The 20,105-nt window shown below is 47.6% G+C and overlaps 1 protein-coding gene and 1 non-coding gene across 2 annotated transcripts in view; both read left to right on the plus strand.

Annotated features, from left to right (window-relative positions):
• The first annotated feature begins 8,556 nt into the window (after positions 1 to 8,556).
• Positions 8,557 to 20,105, plus strand: part of LOC135819484 (phosphatidylinositol 3-kinase catalytic subunit type 3-like) — a 35,828-nt gene continuing 24,279 nt past the window's right edge. Inside the window, exons 1-9 of the mRNA XM_065332702.1 lie at positions 8,557 to 8,951; positions 9,507 to 9,593; positions 10,497 to 10,598; positions 11,993 to 12,050; positions 13,402 to 13,487; positions 14,182 to 14,305; positions 14,981 to 15,067; positions 17,205 to 17,315; positions 19,429 to 19,500. Coding sequence (XP_065188774.1) covers positions 8,851 to 8,951; positions 9,507 to 9,593; positions 10,497 to 10,598; positions 11,993 to 12,050; positions 13,402 to 13,487; positions 14,182 to 14,305; positions 14,981 to 15,067; positions 17,205 to 17,315; positions 19,429 to 19,500 — 828 coding nt within the window. The 5' untranslated portion in view covers positions 8,557 to 8,850. The remainder of the gene's footprint in view (positions 8,952 to 9,506; positions 9,594 to 10,496; positions 10,599 to 11,992; positions 12,051 to 13,401; positions 13,488 to 14,181; positions 14,306 to 14,980; positions 15,068 to 17,204; positions 17,316 to 19,428; positions 19,501 to 20,105) is intronic.
• Positions 13,163 to 13,234, plus strand: Trnae-uuc (transfer RNA glutamic acid (anticodon UUC)). Its single transcript has one exon. It is a non-coding gene; the product is annotated as a tRNA-Glu (tRNA).

Below are 20,105 nucleotides of genomic sequence, written 5' to 3' on the forward strand. Positions count from 1 at the left end.
AAGTATATGTAACTGTAAGTGATAATCACTCAAAGTACGAAGCTAACAGTAATATTCACTGGCTAGAGGGAAAGGCACAAACGGGAAAGGTCTGAAGAAAAAAATGACTGTCACCACCAGGATTCGAACCAGGGACCTTCGCTTGAGGCCAGCGATGCTCTAATCACTGAGCTAAGGAGTAGCCGTCATCCCAGCCGAGATCGTTCAACATTTTCTTCAGACTTCGTAACGCACACTAACAACATCAGCTAATGGTATATGTACTCTTTTTCGATAGTACATGCCAGCTCTACCTTGTGATGTTGAGCACTCTTCGTTTGGTGGGGGTACTCCGATTGTCTAATGTGAACCACATTCCACCTACAATTCTACATTTGCAACGTTGTCCAATGTGCATCGGCACGCATTGTGCATAAGTGTTACAGCAGAGTGTAAATAGATTATCCGCACCCCTCGGGCGCACGCTTTCTCCAGGGGGTTCGGATGGGGAAAAATTCGGATAAGGGAGCAGTCACACATCCATCTAAGACTTGCACATTACTTCACGTTTCCATCATTTCTCACATTCTCTTCACAGGAACTAGACACAATCTAGCTCCTCAATATGACTCTACGGTGATACATTGTTGCTCCAACCTGTTGCAGACCATCTTGTGCACCGCTTGAATGGTGCTTGGGGTTGGGGAAAATGAGCAGAAGCTAATTTTCGTCCCTTCAATTCAATGGAAACTGGCATTTCGGATAAGTGATTGTTCGGATTATTGGCATTCTACTGTATTCATATTCACGCTTTCGGTACAGTCTGGAACAGGAGATCCTAGTTCGACTCAGACTGCCCTTTCCATAACACGTTTCCCATGAACTCGCAGTTCTTTTATCGGAACATCTTTTCTTCCCAACCTCAAATCCTGTGCAACGCCGGTTGGCTTTCCTCAGTTTCCTGAGTGGTGTTACCTCTCAATAGAAGCATGAGTGGCTATATTGTAAAAAATGTCCATAATTATCGGAGAAAGGATCGGATGTGGCTAAATAATTTGAAACTGTCCACTTCTCCTCACTGCGCTCTTGGCCCACATTTACCACACCATACCGAGGAAGTTCGTTCTTGAATAGATGCTCTACATCCTTCAGACATCTATCCAAGAACAAACTTCTTCGCTATGGTGTGGTGAATGTGAGCCAAGCGTGCAGTGTGGAGGGGTGGACAGTTGCAAATAATTTGACTACAATGTACTAAGCAGAACAGAGGCACTAGCACCTGGGTAGAAACTATTCTGAATTTTGAATGCCAGGGAAGGCTGAAGGATACCCATGAAACCACTGCCAAAGCAAACACAAATTTGAAAAGCAGTGCATGCATGGTGGCGGTGGGAAAGAGGAGCCAATGAAAGTGTGTACATATTTTTGTTGAAAGCACGAGAATTCAAAGAAAGCTGGCTGCTTCCTCTATTCCCATGATCGGCCAGTGCCTGCAGCACGAACAGTACATTGTATTACATGTATGTGCATAGAGAGACAAATAAACACTAACCTGAGCATGGGTACCGCTTGTATTCGTGGTCAGGAAAGTGAAAGTACGAACGAAGGAGAAGAAGATTGTTGACCATGGCGAACAACTGCATATCCAGAGGGCACACAGCTTGCCAGAATGGGTCGGCTACATCTTCGCTAATTTTCTATCCTAACAACATTCAGCTTCGAGGTCAAGGACGACGGCATTTTTGGAAGGAAATTTCGAATTTTGGAGAAGCTTGCTTTCGGAAAAATGTTCCTTTCACGCAAGGCATCATGCCAGGTCAGGCGTGTGAACCAGGTGAACTGTGTCGGCAGATCGACGTTGACGTTCCAGGCCGACAGTTTTTTGACCAAGCCGTGAATCGCCCTCGCTCGGACTCGCCCGGCTACGAAGGAGTAATTTTACAACTCTTCAGGCCAGCTACAGGTCTCTGACGGACAGCTGCAAGTGACGGATATCGGTCATTTGCAGCCACTACTTAGAGCCTCCTGGTCGTTGCAATCTGATACATAATATACCTCGATCTACAGGATATAGGAGTACGCTCCCTCGTAGTCTCCTAACCAGGGAGTAGTATTGTACTACTCCCTGCTCCTAACCAGGGAGTAGCATAACGAGGGTCAGAACCGGGTGCGATACCGCAGCAAGGTTTTCATGTACTCTTGACTGTTGTCCGCATGCGCAGGGACCTGGGCTCTGCCAACCGCGGAAGGTTGTAGCAAGAGTACATAACCCATAAGTACTCTTGGTTGTAGTAAGGTCACTGTTTTCTTTTTTTTCTTTTTTTTTGACTGGTGCCACGCAAGTTATTCAATAGTCCAAAAACAACAAATAACTCCATCCAAAGCACGAAAAAGGCACAAAAACTAAACCAAGAACATGTGCAATAACATGCAAGTTATTTAGAAAGACAGGACAAGTGAATAAGTAGTCAGTCCATTGTTCATGATGGACTCCGACGGTTAGGTCGGCAAGCGAGCCTCCGCCACTGCCAAAGCAGCATGGGCTCCGCAGGAACATAGTGTCCTCCACCTTATTGCATGCTGTCAATCTAACAATTATGTAGCTACATGTACAAGATGTTTCTTCAGAATTCCCAAACTCCATTGCAGCGTATTTCTTGCACTTGAAAACACCGCCATTCCGGCAACAGGTTCTCAGCTGCACAAATAAATAACTTTGCCAATATTTCGCCCATTGGGCATCATCAGGGCATTGAGGAAGGGGAGGCAAAAACACGAAATATTAAAAGACGAATAACTTGATGCAGGCAGATGAATGTTCTAGAAGAGAACTAACACATCGTGGTGACACAATTGGCAAGGCCAGCAAACTAAACGTAAACAATCATCACTTGTAAGGTGACCTAAACAGAACGAAAGATGAGCCTCTCACACATACACACAGACACAATTTGGCAAGAAGGCAAGAAAACTAACACTAACACTAAAGTTTACAATCATCACCACCTGTAAGGTGACCTACATGTAGTTGGAAGACTTAGAAGATTCTCGATGCTGGGTACGATAGTGGAAGCCCCAGGGAGCCTTCGCCGCCATCGCCCTTGCCTCTCGGTAGTGCTCAGCGAATCGGTCCCTCACCGGCCGCTCGGTCTCACCAACGTACAATTCCGCACACAACGTGCAAGACATACAATAGACAACACCTTTGACTAGACACTGACTATCCACCATACTCGCATCACATGCACGACACTCCATTGGTCGACCTCTCCCTCTCTTCACCTCCGATCGCTACTTCTCACGGGGACACACACGTACAGCACTCAACGATCGGACCAACATATCCTTCAAAGAAGGACCAGACACAAAGACAACACGAACATGCGGACTGAACTTTCGAACACGTCGTGAGACACGAGCGGCAAGTGAGTCGTTGATGAAGGGCAGTTTGATGACCGACTTGAATTGGTTGTGTCTGCGCTTGCTGTCACGCTGCTGTTGTTGAGACGGGTGTGTATCTTGTATCTTCCCCTTGGCTGCTCGTCGTGCTGCGTTTATCTCGGTGCGTGGATAGTCATTTCTCTCGAGCAACTCTTCAATTATGGACATGCTCCTGTCTTCCGCTTCCGGTGTTGATGAGTTACGGATAGCTCGAGAGAATTGGTTCTCCTCTTCATGGATGCTCTTGAGCAGAAGACTCTCTCGACAGCTACAGTGACACCAGATCTCTACAAACGATAATTATACTAGTCGACGACTGCATACTACTGTGGTCTGTGGAGACATGGCTGGAAAGGTTTAACAGCACTCCTAGATCACTTCAACGGACAGCACACTACTATCAAATTCACAATGGAACACTCGGTCAACGAAACAGTCAGTGAACTTCCTAGATCTAGCGCTGTCTGTGCGTGGATACAGCATAGAGTGGGAGCTCTATGTCCCACAGTGGTGTCCACCTGTCTTATGAATCATGTCTCCCCGGCCTGGTCGTGTAAAAGAGCTGTTGCAACGAACCAATTCTCTCGAGCTATCCGTAACTCATCAACACCGGAAGCGGAAGACAGGAGCATGTCCATAATTGAAGAGTTGCTCGAGAGAAATGACTATCCACGCACCGAGATAAACGCAGCACGACGAGCAGCCAAGGGGAAGATACAAGATACACACCCGTCTCAACAACAGCAGCGTGACAGCAAGCGCAGACACAACCAATTCAAGTCGGTCATCAAACTGCCCTTCATCAACGACTCACTTGCCGCTCGTGTCTCACGACGTGTTCGAAAGTTCAGTCCGCATGTTCGTGTTGTCTTTGTGTCTGGTCCTTCTTTGAAGGATATGTTGGTCCGATCGTTGAGTGCTGTACGTGTGTGTCCCCGTGAGAAGTAGCGATCGGAGGTGAAGAGAGGGAGAGGTCGACCAATGGAGTGTCGTGCATGTGATGCGAGTATGGTGGATAGTCAGTGTCTAGTCAAAGGTGTTGTCTATTGTATGTCTTGCACGTTGTGTGCGGAATTGTACGTTGGTGAGACCGAGCGGCCGGTGAGGGACCGATTCGCTGAGCACTACCGAGAGGCAAGGGCGATGGCGGCGAAGGCTCCCTGGGGCTTCCACTATCGTACCCAGCATCGAGAATCTTCTAAGTCTTCCAACTACATGTAGGTCACCTTACAGGTGGTGATGATTGTAAACTTTAGTGTTAGTGTTAGTTTTCTTGCCTTCTTGCCAAATTGTGTCTGTGTGTATGTGTGAGAGGCTCATCTTTCGTTCTGTTTAGGTCACCTTACAAGTGATGATTGTTTACGTTTAGTTTGCTGGCCTTGCCAATTGTGTCACCACGATGTGTTAGTTCTCTTCTAGAACATTCATCTGCCTGCATCAAGTTATTCGTCTTTTAATATTTCGTGTTTTTGCCTCCCCTTCCTCAATGCCCTGATGATGCCCAATGGGCGAAATATTGGCAAAGTTATTTTATTTGTGATTCTGTAGTTTTGCTTATTGCACTGCAGTCACCATGGTCACGCTCCCAGACTCACCAGCTCAGGAGTACATAACCATGATAACCCCGGGGTTATGATTGTACTCTTGGTCACAGCAAGAGTACAGTCTGTCAGTCAAGACTCAAGAGTACATAACCCTTGGCCCCGGGGGGGGGTTATGACATTAACCCTTGGCCCCGGGGGGGTTATGACATTATGTTCTCTTGGTACAGTCATATGGGGGGGGGGGGTTATGTTCTTCTCTTGCCATCAAGAGTACATAACCCCCCTTGTCAAGAGTCCATAACCCCCTGGGTTATGGACTCTTGCCCTTGTTGATTATACTTATTTATAGTAAGTAGTCTTGGTCATCGAGTTCGACTTCGAGTGACTGATGACGTGACTCTGATGACGTACGTTCTGCCACCCACTTTACTACGTCATCACAATGACGTAACTTAAATCGTCTTTTTGAAAAGCACAACAATAGACCGATCCCCTTATTATTGTCTGGGTTCGAGCAAGGGGGCAACTCCGCAGTCGCGTGGGATCCTGCTGCACACACGCGACCAACCTCACCGCGACTGTGCGTGACTTCTCGCATGCGAAGTGCAGAGCACACGAGATCTACATGCAGTGCAAGCCTCTCTACAAAAAAATGCCACAAGGACTTTTGATTTGAGCTGTTTTGTTTTTGTTTAGACGTCTTCCTTTTTACGACTTCAGGATGCCTTCTCAGAACATTGCTGCGTTCCTCACTGTCAGAACAGGAGGACGAAGCAAACAAGCCATTTCACTCCTTTCCTCGTGTGGAGCCACAGCGGCCTGGAGAAAGCGGATCCAGGCTATTCCCCGTGAGGAAGGACGTAGTTTTAGGGTCACTCTGAATATTTGAGTTGCAGCGATCATTTCGATCCCGAAATCGAAATCGTTTTGCCCAGCTCTACAAGGACAGGATGAGTCCAGGAAACCAAACAGCTGTCCTACAGTACCAGGTTTGCTTTTCGCAAGAGAGTGGAGTCTGGACGCCCTGCTCCCCATGATCGCAAAACAGTATTTGCTGAGCCTAGTGCATTTCGGTCATGGAAGTGCAGCGTCTGGATCAGCCATCACGAGCTCCCCATGCTCGCAAACCAGTATTTTGCTGAGAGGCAACGGCACTTTGAGTTGGAAAGGAACCTGGCTTAGTGCAGTTTGGTCCTGTAATGGAAGTGCAGCATCTGCATCAGGAGTTGGCAGCAAGTAGAGCTCGTGTACAGAGTCTCGTGGAGCAGTTGGACGATGTGAGGACTAGGGTGAAGAAAGCCGAAAAACAGCTTACGTACAATAACATAAAGAAAGACTCTGAGCCGCTCCAGTTTCTGACTGGTTTGCCTTCAGGTGTTTGGACCGCTCTGTGGGACTTCTTTGAGCCTAGCCGAGAAAATGTACTGCGCCGCGCCAGATCTGCGAAGACGGAAGCTGAGGGACGGCGGATACAGTTGGAGGTGGCCGTAAATCGCCAATGAGCATGTAATGGAGGATCAGCTGCTATTGGCATTGATGTGTGTAAGCCTGGGCCGAATGGAACAGAAGCTGGCATGCGTGGCACAAGTTAACCATCCGTTTCACGGTATATAGCTAGCTGAGCTGGAAAGATGTCTTGTTTCTCCGTTTGGGCATGATCCTCATCTGGGTGAGCTGGCGAGATGTTCAGTCATCAATGCCATGTACCGCAAGACATTCTGCAATGGGGATGAAACAGTTCTATTTTGCCATGCACTTAGGGTTCTCGCACCGGCACGGCACAGCACAACAAGACCCAACAGATCCTTGCGCTCTTATTTTCTCCCACTGTAAACTTTGCTGATCACAACACCCGGTAGCCAGTCGCAGATGCAACCAAATCAACCAGGTTCTTTTTTTCCAATACGGAAACCAAAAGTATACCAATATTTACATCGAATGCAGTGATGATTTCGATACTGTTCACTAGCACAACGCATTACCAGACTGGCATATAATCATGATAATATTATCCATTTCTCAATCTCTGTCATTGCTTTCTTAGATCTCCAATCATCGATATCGGACCATAAACAGTCTACTAGTATCATCTTATATTATTTCATCATTAGTATCCTGCTACTATCCTCCTCTAACGATGAGCTTGAAGAAACGAAACAGCTGTCTAGAGGCGTAAATAATATCTGTCAACGGAAGTGTCCTTGCTGTGCTGGTGTGTTTATGCTTCGTGCATTAGTTCGGCCAAGAGCGCATGGTGGTGGCGGGTTGAGGATGTAGTACAGCGGAGTATGACCGAAAGCTCTGTCACGATGTATATTATTAGGAAGGTATAGAAACGGAAAAAAACTGTATCTTCATCTTGGGCGTAAACAGCCCGTCTCACATTAAATATACTAGAAAATAGTCCACTCTGAACATGCAGTCTTCCTAAGAGAGAGAGGGGGGGGGGGGGGGGGGGGTGGGTATATTCATAGGTTCGAAAGAACCGCACACACTTTGCTGCAGACAGCGGCAAGCTTTGGCCCTCGTGCTTCGAAGAGGGAGCATTCCACTGCGCTACGCTTGCGATTAACAGCAAGCTTCAACTTTTCAAAGGTACGACTCATCACTGGCTCTGGGGTAATGTTCCTGGAACAAATGCCCCATTGCCGACTGAGGGCCAGGGAGCACGCAATCTGCCTTCCTGGGCGAGAAGTGTTCCAGCACAAGAAGCAGCACGAATACATGCTGACAAAGACCACCATCACCACCAGCCGGCACACAGCACACTGTTCTTCAAACACCATCCACTCCGTCCATGTGTTTGCACTGTCCTCCTCTAGCTCTTCACGCTCAACAAATACCACGCACTGCTCATCTTTTTTTTTGCTTCCTCTGGGTTGGCTAGCCCTTCGACTTGACAAAACAGCGATCACCACTGCACTGCTATCGTCACCTCATAGCAGTCGCTTCCACCAGTGGCTTTGCCTGTCTTTGCAAGGTGTCCAAGGATGGCTGCTGTTGTCACTACAGGCAAATCAGAAGTACTTTAGTGGCTGATGTCCAACCAGATCGTTGGAAAATCGATTTTTCCACTTCAGGGCTGCTGATCGCGATCGCGACTTGGTGACTTGGCAGCACCTCGGTTACCTTCATAGAAGATGGCTCTGGAGAGGAAAAGGCAGACCAGAAAAAGGTTACTATTGTCTTCAGCACCGATCTCAACGCCTAGGCACAAAATATATCTCAAAACACGATTCACGATTCGAATATTTCAACAACAAAAAAAACTCACCTCTGGAGTAACTCCTGTTTGTGGCCCGAGATCGTTCCGTCCCGCGCCTTGAAAAAATCCTACAGCTGCATCACAGTCCATGTCTCTCTCGGAGACTCTGCTCCTACCAGCAGGAGGTTCAGCACCGCTCGAAGCCATCACAAACTACTTGAACTAAGCAGAAGACATTCCAAAACAAACCTGAAACACACTGTCAAAGATGCTGTCACGTTCAAAAACTAGCTCGATCGCGAGTGAGGTTGCCCCCGTGCTCGAACCCAGTATAATAAGGGGATCGGTCTATTGAAAAGCTGTCATCTGAAAAGTGGGAGCGCTATGTTCGTGACCAATGAATTTTTGTTGTTGCATGTTTGCTTTCAGACAGTTTTTGAACGGCTCTTATCTCTTGTGAGGGACATGAGCTCTCTCCTATGGCAATGGTCTCATGCACACGGGTGTCCTCAGCGGCTTAGGTGATATTATGTTAGCAGTGTTTCAGTTGGTGACGGTGGAAAATAAGTTCTGAGTATCAACGCCAGCGCGAGCGACGCCTGTCATTTCCTCATCTCCACCGAGCACCCACAACCTCTCCTATTTTCTAATAGCTCATCTACTTGTGGCACTGGTTCAGTCATGGCTTCAGCCAGCATACATCCGTCCGTTAGCATGGAATCGCAGGAGAAGTATCACTTCATGTACAGTCATTTGGTGGATGACTTTGTTCGGGTGAAGATGTACGTAGCATTCGTTTTGTGTCTAAAACTAATTTTATAAAACTTTCACTGTGTATGGATATGTGCATGTACCGCTGTTGTCTTGCGTTTAGTTTCATGATTTTCGTATTGTTCTGTACGTAATAGTGCGGATAACTAGGAAACCCTAGATTTGACACCTTTGGTGGCTTTCCTGGTGTCCTAATGCTCGATATGTGTGTATGTGGGTGTGCGCGCGTGTGTCTGTGTATGTGTGTGTGTGTGGTGTTCATGTGTGAGTGTGTGTGTGTGTGTGTGGTTTTCATGTGTGTGTGTGTGTGTGTGTGTGTGTGTGTGTGTGTGTGTGTGTGTGTGTGTGTGTGTGTGTGTGTGTGTGTGTGTGTGCGTGCGTGTGGTGTTCATGTATGTGTGTGTGTGTGTGTGTGTGTGTGTGTGTGTGTGTGTGTGTGTGTGTGTGTGTGTGTGTGTGTGTGCATGGTGTGTGTCTGTCTGTGTGGGCACATGCATGTGTGTGTGTGTGTGTGTGTGTGTGTGTGTGTGTGTGCGTGTGCATGTGCGCAATGTACTATGATGCAGTGGCAGCCTTCAAGGCAAGCGGCGTGAGCAGTCATTCACAAATTTGGTAGGAGACGACGTACTATTGTTCAGCCGGCAAAATGACAAGTAAGATCTTAGGATGTTATCGGCACACTACTCCCACCTACGTGAACACACACATGCACATACACACACACTCACATGGACGCGCAGCGAAGGTCCCTGGTTCGAATCCTGGTGGTGACAAATGCCACATTGCGAACTCCGAATTAACGCGTTTTTGCTTCTGTTGCACTTTTGCCTATTGTCCTGGACTTGTGTACCTTTGTGCCATTTTCTGTCCCAACATCTTGTTTCTCGTTTCTGTACGCTATTTCTGGTGCTAGAAATCACACGGGCACAGCATTCCCCCCTTCCATAGCCTCTCCCTTACCATACCCCCTTCATTCCTGGTGATGTTATGCTGACCGAAACGTCAAACTAGTAGTAACTCTCTTTGTGAAATACAGCTGTTGAGTGTTAACCAGTGTCACTAGATACCCTAAGCAAACCGTACGGCAAAAAATGCCGAGATTTGGGTTCGACCTTTAGCAAGATGCATGCTATTTTTTTGTACTCCTTTGCCATGAGAATGACTTTTATTTTGCATGGTACAACCATTTATGGCTCCGTAAAGTCCATATACGCGATACTAGTGCATGGTGAATGGGTCCGCAGTATTTGGCCAAAAAACGTACCGTTTGTCACAACGATCAGTCAGCCCCCATAACGGTTTTACTCTGCGGCTTCAACGCTATAATTATGGGTATATGGGTACGAGTATTGTAAAAAAAATCGGAGTTACCGTTGTTTGCTAAGGGTGTCTACTTACAAGTCACAACTGTAATAGATTCTATTCAAGCCGTGAGAAGCGTCATTCATCAAACTTTTGAATTCTTCTCCCTCTTATTAAGTGGAAAGCTGACAGGCAAATTCTTCTCTCGCTGATCGTACAGTACTGTTCTCGTTGTTCCGTTTGTGCACGTGTAGCGAATGTCCGGACTACTACGTGACTGTGCAGATCTTTGCCGACAAGCGTGCACTGGCGCTGCCCACCTATACCTCCTACAAGGCCTTCTCAACGCGATGGAAGTGAGTCTGCGCGCGCACACACACACACACACACACACACACACGCACGCACGCACCATGTACCATGCATACGCCCGTCGCAAGAGAAGCACGCAAATCTGCAAATGCACTGGATGTGCACCCACAGATTTTCTCTTTATAGCAACGATAGCACACACACACACACACACACACACACACACACACACACACACACACACACACACACACACACACACACACACACACACACACACACACACACACACACACACACACACACACACACACACACACACACACACACACACACACACACACACACACACACACACACACACACACACACACACACACACACACACACACACACACACACACACACACACACACACACACACACACACACACACACACACACACACACACACACACACACACACACACACACACACACACACACACACACACACACACACACACACACCCACCCACCCACACACACACACACACACACACACACACACACACACACACACACACACACACACACACACACACACACACACAGTCGAGTCTCTTCAGGACGTACGCCGCGGGCCCGATGATATTTGTTCGCAACAGCAGGAGTTCTTCTGATCCCTATTGTATACCCAGTGAAATCAGTAAAACCTGTGACTAACGACCACCCCTTGGGGCCGGAGAAAGCGGTCTTTAGCGGCAGGTGGTCCTCAGAGGTTGCACCGCACAACCATATACTGTATGAATGTGAGACCGTCCGTGCCTGGCGAAGTGGTCTGTAGTATCAGGCTGGTCGCTAGTCCCGGTGGTCTGTAGTACCAGGGTTTTTTTTTTTACTATACACAGTGATTTCTCCAATAGAGTTTTGAATGTTAGTTCTTCTAAAATGGAAGTTTGTCTTATCAGTGTTCTTCTTAACAAGAGTTCACTGTTCTCTAGAGAGGACACCAGTTAGCAATGGACCGAGGCTGAAGTAGGTTGTTACTCAGCGTTTAATGGCTATCCACCAATCCTCAGATCCGGAGGATCTGAGGGTTGGTGGATAGCTGTGAAACTCTGCGTAGTAGCATACTTCAGCCTCGTTCCATTGCTACCCTGTGTCCTTTGGCTCTGTCCTCGTGGTATTCAGCACGTTTTGCAAGCATTTAGCAACAAAGCCTGTACGACAGGGAGTATCATGAGTTTCTGTACCGCATGACCGAGAGGTTTTGTTGTAATTTTCAGCTAGGTCTTTCAAACCTTCAGGAATTTTCTTGATACCGTTGACCCTTTCTCTTCTCTTCACCATTCTGCTCGTACCTTTTTTCTTTCCCCCGGGAATCAAAGTTTTGATTTCAGTCGAGTTTTGCTTGTATTCTTCATGTGTGCTGCAACATCTTGTTCTGCTTCTGTAGCTGGAACGAATGGTTGACACTACCTGTCCGCTACTCAGACCTGCCGCCCACGTCTATTGTAAGCCATAGTGGCCCAGCTCTGTTTCTCTTTTAGTACTGTAAACTGTGATATTATTGCGATGGTCTAATTTCTGCGAAATTCGCGACCGTGTGGAAATCGCGAAATTTAGACAGCGCGAAAAGGAGATCATGAAAGGTTTAGCAAGAATGCCATTCTGCAATCGCAAAATTAAAACCTCGCAAACCTGTCCGGATTCTGAAAATGCGAACTAAAAACGCCGCGAAAATTTCACGCTTTACAGTATATCAACAAGAGTACTACTGGATGTCTACAAATTTTCGGCCCATTCTATCTCCCAGGCCTAAAACCCATTTCGGCCCCATTACATTTTCACCCTGTACTGCTGCGACATCATGGATTTCTAACATTAAAAGCTGGACGGGTCTTCCCTTGCATGCTCTCTCTCTCATGCAGCACACGATAGAGTTGGATTCAGAGACATCATTCACAATTCTCTCGCTGATTAATGCCTCTACGATCACCTTGTGATTATGAGTTATACATACATACATACATACATACATACATACATACATACATACATACATACATACATACATACATACATACATACATACATACATACATACATACATACATACATACATACATACATACATACATACATACATACATACATACATACATACATACATACATACATACATACATACATACATACATACATACACACATACATACATACATACATACATACATACATACATACATACATACATACATACATACATACATACATACATACATACTGCTGCTGCCTGTATGCACTGTCACACTGAACCTTGCGAAACAAAATTTCGCCCGCAGCAAATTTTCGGCCAAGTATGACCAGGCCGAAGATAGCCGAAAATAGATACCGGTATGCGCCGAATATAGATACCGGTATGCGCCGAATATAGATACCGGTATGCGCCGAATATAGATACCGGTATGCGCCGAATATAGATACCGGTATGCGCCGAATATTTGTTCACTAACAGTACATATTCCGAGAGTGCCCATGTGTGTTCTGAAAACTTTTTGATAGACTTCCAGTCACACGGGAGCTTTCCTTTTATCCAGTGTTCGAGGAGGGTGAAGTGTGGTCATCCCATATGGTCTAGTGGTTAGGATTTCTGGTTTTCACCCAGACGGCCCGGGTTCAATTCCCGGTGTGGGAACACCGAACTTTTTTCTTCTTCTTTTTCTTGTTTTGATTTTGGCAAATGATGTGTTTGTGAAGGCAGAGTGAATGCCCACACTGGGTGCTTGCAGGACATTACGTATTTATATTTCTCTTTGTTGTAACTTAGTAGTAGTTTTCGTATCTGTGTTTTCTTCTGTGCAGCTGGCCTTCACAATATGGGATACTGTTGGACCGTCAAAAGTCGTAGCAGTTGGCAGTACATCGATCAGCATGTTCAACAAACACCGGTGCGTTGCCACCTCCGTTGCTGCTGCTGCTGCTGCCGCCGCTGGTGCTGCTGCTATTCATGCTGGTGCTATACCGTGTTTTGTGGAATGCACAAACCAATGATAATGTGAATGCAGGAAGGACAACACTGCTACTACTGCTGGCTGCAAGTGTTGATCACTGCTGACACTAACACCATTGATGCTGTCACCGATGTCATCAGTACCATTGCTACCACTACTGCTGGTGCTGCTGGTGCCGCTAATGGCAATGTTGCATTGTCTATGTTCAATCTAGAGCCATAGTATACACGTATACATGTATGTATTGAGGTCTCCATGGCGTATTTGTTTTGATCATGTGGCCACACGGTGCATCGAAAACAGAATAGAGACTGTATCAAATTCAATGATGCATTGAGCGTGACACACAGCACTCCACAGTAGCTTTTTGGAAAACCCTATGCCGTTTGTGACCCATCTGAAATCGACCTTGAATGTTTCTTGTCTCGTGCTGTCTTTTCTCTTTGATGTTGTATGGGTGTGAGTGAGCGTGCGTGTGAGCGTGTGTGTGTATGTGTGGGTGTGTATGTGTGGGTGTATGTGTGTGTTTGTATGTGCGTGTGTATGTGTGTGTGTATGTGTGTGTGTATGTGTGTGTGTATGTGTGTGTGTATGTGTGTCCGTGGCCGTGTATGTGTGTATGTGATTGTAGTGTGCTTCGCAAGGGAACAGAGGACCTGATTGTGTGGCCAGATGTTGCAGTCACGACTGACAATGTGGACAAGCTCTCCGGCTCTATCAAGGCAACCAAGGGCAAACTAGCTGAGCTCACCAAGGTATGTGGACAGTAGACAGTTAGTTACTGCACCATGACTGTGTTGCACGCAGTGTGCGTGTGAACGTGCGTGTGTGTGCGTGTGTGTGTGTATGCACATATGCGTGAGCGCGTGTGTGTGTATGCACATGTGTGTGAGCGCGAGCGCGTGTGTGTGTGTGTGTGTGGAGAGGGTGCGTGCATGCGTGTGTGATTTCCGACAAACACACATGATTCAGCCATTGTGCTGAGAGTTCTGAACACCGCGATAGCAGAGCGTAGTGCACAGTCAGTTTACCACTGAACCGAGGTTCTGCTGTTCCGAGGTTCTGCTGTTGCAACTCTCATTACTACCTGATGATTGCTCCGCGAGCTTAAAACTCAAAGTTGCATTAACATAGCCATGATTTACCGTTGTCCTATAAGATCTGTGCCATACTCACTTTCTAGCCCTATTGTCACGGGCCTCACAGGCGCAGAGAAAGGATCATAGGACACTGGTGTAGCAATCTCCATGTCCTGCTGTTGTCTGCTGTAGTCTGCTGTTGTTTGTTGCTTTCTACTGTCTGCTGCTGTCTGCTCGTGTCTGCTATTGCCCTGCTGCTGTCTGCTATTGAAGAAGACCATGTTGTGACTGGTGCCGAGTCCTTTGAACTCATTTCTATCAGCGCCTTGCTTGTGTCTGCTGTTCACACAGCTCATGAAGCAGCACCGGAAAAAGCAAATGCCGCGTGTGGACTGGCTGGATCGCTTGGCTTTCCGAGAGCTGCAGCAGCAGATTGAGGTAAGGGAGACCCAGGGCAGAGTGGTGTTATGTTCCGCTAGTACAGTGACACCTGGCTAAGACCGCCGCTTAAAAAAAAGCACAGTTTGCGTTGTACTCGGTTAGGGTGAGTTCGTTTATTCTTCTGTCTCTCCTAGAAAAGTCTGCTAGGAAGAGAAGAGATGAGATTGTTTTTCCAACGGGTCAGAAGAGATGCAGGATTTTCCCAGTGCGTCACGGCAAACAGGAAATGTTTTTGAGGACGCGTTTATTTCCATATTTTTTGCGAAAAAGACACCCAAAGTCCTTTCTGTGCATGCGCAAGTGACAGAAACGTGGGAATCTTCCACTTTCTTCCACCTCCGGAAGAGCCAGCAGAGTTTGGCAGAGGATAGGTGAACGCTCTTCCAAATTTTGGAGATTCTGGCAGAGGATTAGGGAACGCGCCCTTAGACTGAGTTTTCCGCATCCGTAGGAACGCCACCACCCTCAAGTATCAAGGGCAAAGATGCAGCTCCTATAGCGGTGGTTGGTGAGTACTCGTAGATCAGACCCATCACCAAGTTAATGGGACGTTCCGAATGTGATCTCCATGTACAAGTGGTCACTTGACTGGAAAAGCTGGAAAAACATACCTTCCCCAAGTTGTAGTGGTGTGTGTGTGTGTGTGTGTGTGTGTGTGTGTGTGTGTGTGTGTGTGTGTGCAAAAAATTTTCGCGGAGAGGAAGCAGATTTGTTAGCTCCTGGTTTTCTCTTTGTTGGCCTCCTCCACGGGGCGGCCTTGGCCTTCTGGTCAGGGTCGTCCCTGGGTATTGACTGGCAGTAGGCTTTTCATGCCTTGCAGCCGGTTTCGCTCGCGCGGAAGGGCATTCAGTGAGCTGACGACCAGGGCGGGTAATTTGTTGCCGTCACTGTCTTCTTGCGTCCTTTCCGCATCCTCCGCAGTGGCGTGGCGAGCCCTCGGATCAATCCCCAGCCTGAAACAATGCAGTGGCGTTCGGCAAAACAAGTGGATTCCTGGATGAAAAAGGATACAGGTCACACTCGCAACAATTTATTCCTGCGCGGTGATAGCTGGAATTGTGAATTTGTCGTGTTGTTTGGACCTGAGTGGCCAGTCGTCGTGCGGCGATGGTGTTGTGATGTTAGCTTGCTGCGCATACTCCTCGTCGTTTCGTGAAAGTACGTCTTGTGGAGCCCTTGTGGGACGTTCGGTGCCCACCCTCCAGCTCAAGATTGTGCTTTCCTGGTGCATGAAGGCCGAAGCAGTACAGACGTTATTGTTGAACAGGACATCATGTTCACATTAATATTGTTCCTTTCTTCAGTCGTTGCATGTTATAGTGGACCTACAGCAGACTGTTCATCTGGTTTGTGATATTTCCTTCCTCTGTTTGTGAGTCCCTTTCCATCAATATGGCAGCTTGTTTTGATTTCCTTTTTTTCAATTCATTTTGCTGTACTTTCTGTTTTGTTTGCGCCACTGCCTCTCACCTTGCGCTCAGTTCTCTGAGTGGAGGGCGGCGTGACCCCAAGGGGTAGCTGATTGATAGTAGTAGTAGTAGTGTGTGTGTGTGTGTGTGTGTGTGTGTGTGTGTGTGTGTGTGTGTGTGTGTGTGTGTGTGTGTGTGTGTGTCCCATATGATGCAGTGGTATGTGCAGTCGATTTCCAATCGAGAGGTTGCGGGTTCAATTCCCGACGATTATGGTCGCACACGTCTTTCTTCTCTTTCTCATTTTCCTAGCTCTTCTTTCATTCTCCTGGGTGGTTACCAACGGCCAGTGTATGCCGGAGTATGTGGTGTGGCATGTGTGTGTGTGTGTAAAAAAAGAAAAGGAATGAAAAAATGGAAAAAAAAGAAAGAAAGAAATGAATAATAGGGATTCACTGGCCAGAAAAAGTCACTTCAATCAGCTGTGTGGTGGATACCAGGCTAAAATTAGTGGCGGTCAATTCATCAGCCTTGCAAGCTGTTGAATGGTGTAATCCCAGCACAAGTTGCTATGTCTAACATAGCTGTTCGCTATCATCGCTTCCGCGATGGGCAGGTCTGAGGTCTGAGGTGTGTGTGCGTGCGTGTGTGTGTGTGTGTGCATGCTTTTGTGTGTGCGCTCATGTGTGCACGCGTGTGTTTGGTGTATCTGTTCGATTCAACAGAAGGAGAAGAAAGACTCGAAGGAGATGTTCCTTCAGATTGAGTTTCCGATCTTCGACTGCCAAGACCCTGGCTTTGAAAACTTAGAGTATGATGTTGTCTACTTTGAGAAGGTGAGTTTTGACGGCTTCTTCTTCTTGGGAGATTTAACAAAATCACGCTTCGCGTTAGACTCGGCCTTCAGCCGAGTTTTCCGCATCCGCAGGAACGCCACCACTCTCTGTGGATCAAGGTGGGAGATGAGCACTGTAGACCAGACCCACCACAAAATGGTCAAAGACCGCAAATCCCAGTCGCTGCATCCATGCATCTTGGGAGATACTCTGGAGCATAGTCTTCAAGGAACACAGATAGGTTACAGTTGCACACAATGAAATTAAAATTGGGGTCCCCGGAGTTTTTCGTACTGTTCCAGTGGTCCAAAGGTCGAACACAATGTGGCTATTTTGCCCAACGTTCCTATGTTCGATCCTCGATATCGCAAGGAACGGATATGGGGACTCCAAATTTAGTTGCAGATTCAGAATCAGCATGCTTTTCTCTGTTAGCCCACCAAAAATGAGCAGATTCTTTATAAGTAGTACAATAGCGGAGACTGGTGCTACATTTGTATTAGGTGTTGGTGCATGACAACTTTGACAAGGTGAGATGTGAATGTGGGAATGGTACCACCCAACCCCAGCAAGTAACGATGGGAAGTGGACGAAAACCTTGACTAGGCTAGATAACAGAGCCTTGTAACTTGTAAGGCAGTTGTCCTCTTCAACTTGTAAGGCAGTTGTCCTCTTCAAGAATATCACTGAGCGAGAAGTGGAGTTACGAAAGTGACGTTCTCTCACGAGAGAGCCTCCGTGTGTAGTTCCAGCTCCGAACCATTTTTTTGGATTCTTGTGTCTAGCATAGCTTACATCGACTACACCATGTCACACGTCACCACTGTTGCACTCTGTGGCCGACCACACGCACACACACCCACACACACACACACACCCACACACACACACACACACACACACACACACACACGCACGCACACACTGTACTGTACTGTACTTGTTGCTCACTGCCAAACCTGGTCACGTGGGTCTCCCCGGAAGAGGGGAGAGAGACTCAAAAGGAATCTTGGATAGATGACTCAATTGGTTATTGAACCGCCCAACGGCCGACACCCCCTGAAATCCCCAAAACTCTGGGTGGACTTGAAAATAATCCCACTTATGGGCTCACCACACCTCAGTAAGTGGGTGAGGACAAGGTGCAGAAAAAGGATTGACGGCATCAGGTATCCGTCCCGGGATCCAACTGCAGTTGCCCCTGCCCCCAGTGAAGGTAATATGTGCTACTAATGTGAGTGGCTAAATCAGAGTGGATCTGATAAAAGCTTCACTAGCACCATTGATTACACAAGAGTTAATCTAGCCAGAAGCAGTCCATGGTTAACAGGTATGTATACTTCAAATCGAAAGTATATGAACCCTGGAACCAACAAAGGTGGCAGGTACAACATTACACCTTCAAGCAGCCGAGCCTATTGGCAACAGACCCAACACGATCAGGCATAAGTGTACCTACCAACCGAACTAGCTGGCACACACACACACGCACGCACGCACACACACACACACACACACGCACACACACACACCTCCCGCCAGCGCAAGAGGTTCCTTCCGAGGACTGAAACTAAAATTCCTTCTGATAGCCGTCCGGGTTCCTTCATTATGCCGCTGCTTACCTTTTTCTATGATGGCATAGCTGACTGGTTGTGATTTCCTACGGTGTTGCGGCGGCAGCGGCAAAGACCAGAGCTGTGTCCTTCACTCTACATGCACAGTACTGTTCAATGAATGGAACGTATGCATCCATTCCCCGCCATTGCGCTTTGCGGGGCAAGTCCACTACAACCGTGCACACCTTGGTGCCAGCTTTGCATAAAAGGTCACGAACTTTGTGAGGTCATACTCATAAATGCACTATAGCGGGTTGTACCTGCCAAGTATGGGGTAACTTGCCCCGCAAAAAGGTGACGGCCATCTTAGATTCATACCTCACATTCCGATCGAGTCACTCGAGTACGCGCCGGGCGTAGCGCAGCCCTAGACCTGCGAACACTGAGCTGCGAAATGGTGCAGGGTGTAAACTAATTACTTGACTCACCCCGTCTGTTTTCATTGGGCAGCACTGAACAAGGCCATTGTGTGCATGTGTGGTGATTCCTGCGCACAGGGTGGTGACGAAGTGGAGAGGACACGTATCAAAGCGGACTTGGTGCGAGTGGTTGACCCTGATATTGACACGGTGAGTGCGAGAGTGTGTGTGTGTGTGTGTGTGTGTGTGTGCGTGCACGTGTGTGTGTGTGTGTGTGTGTGTGTGTGAGTGTGTGTGTGTGTGCACGTGTGAGTGTGTGTGCACTCGCGAGTGTGTGTGTGTGTGTGTGTGCGTACGTGTGCGTGCGTGTGTGTGTGTGTGTGCACTCGCGAGTCTGTGTGTGTGTATATATTTGTACATGCGTGGTGGCCGTGGCGGTATTTGTGTGTCTGGGGGGGGGGGGGGGGGGGGGGCGTGTGTTGGGGGGGGGGGGGGGGGGCTGTGTGCATGTTAGTGTTTTGGCGGTGCTGAGATGGTGATGGCGACAGGGCTGCAAACCTCTTTTACCGCCAAACAAGCGGAACAAACACAATTTGCTGCGGTGCATGATTTGAACGCAACTCAAATAAATTGAAATAATGAAGGCAATTTGCATGCAGGGAAGAAATTTGACGGGAAAATAATCGATGAAGCTGCCACGAAATGTTCGTTGGTCACGGGTGCTACAGTAAGAAGTTCCACAGCGGCATCGGTACACACCCCTGCGAGCAGGTCTGGCGACATGTCCCTGACCTCGTTGTGTGCAGCACCGTTGG

The sequence above is a fragment of the Sycon ciliatum genome, chromosome 6 (assembly GCF_964019385.1).
Source record: "Sycon ciliatum chromosome 6, ocSycCili1.1, whole genome shotgun sequence".
Lineage (NCBI taxonomy): Eukaryota > Metazoa > Porifera > Calcarea > Leucosolenida > Sycettidae > Sycon > Sycon ciliatum.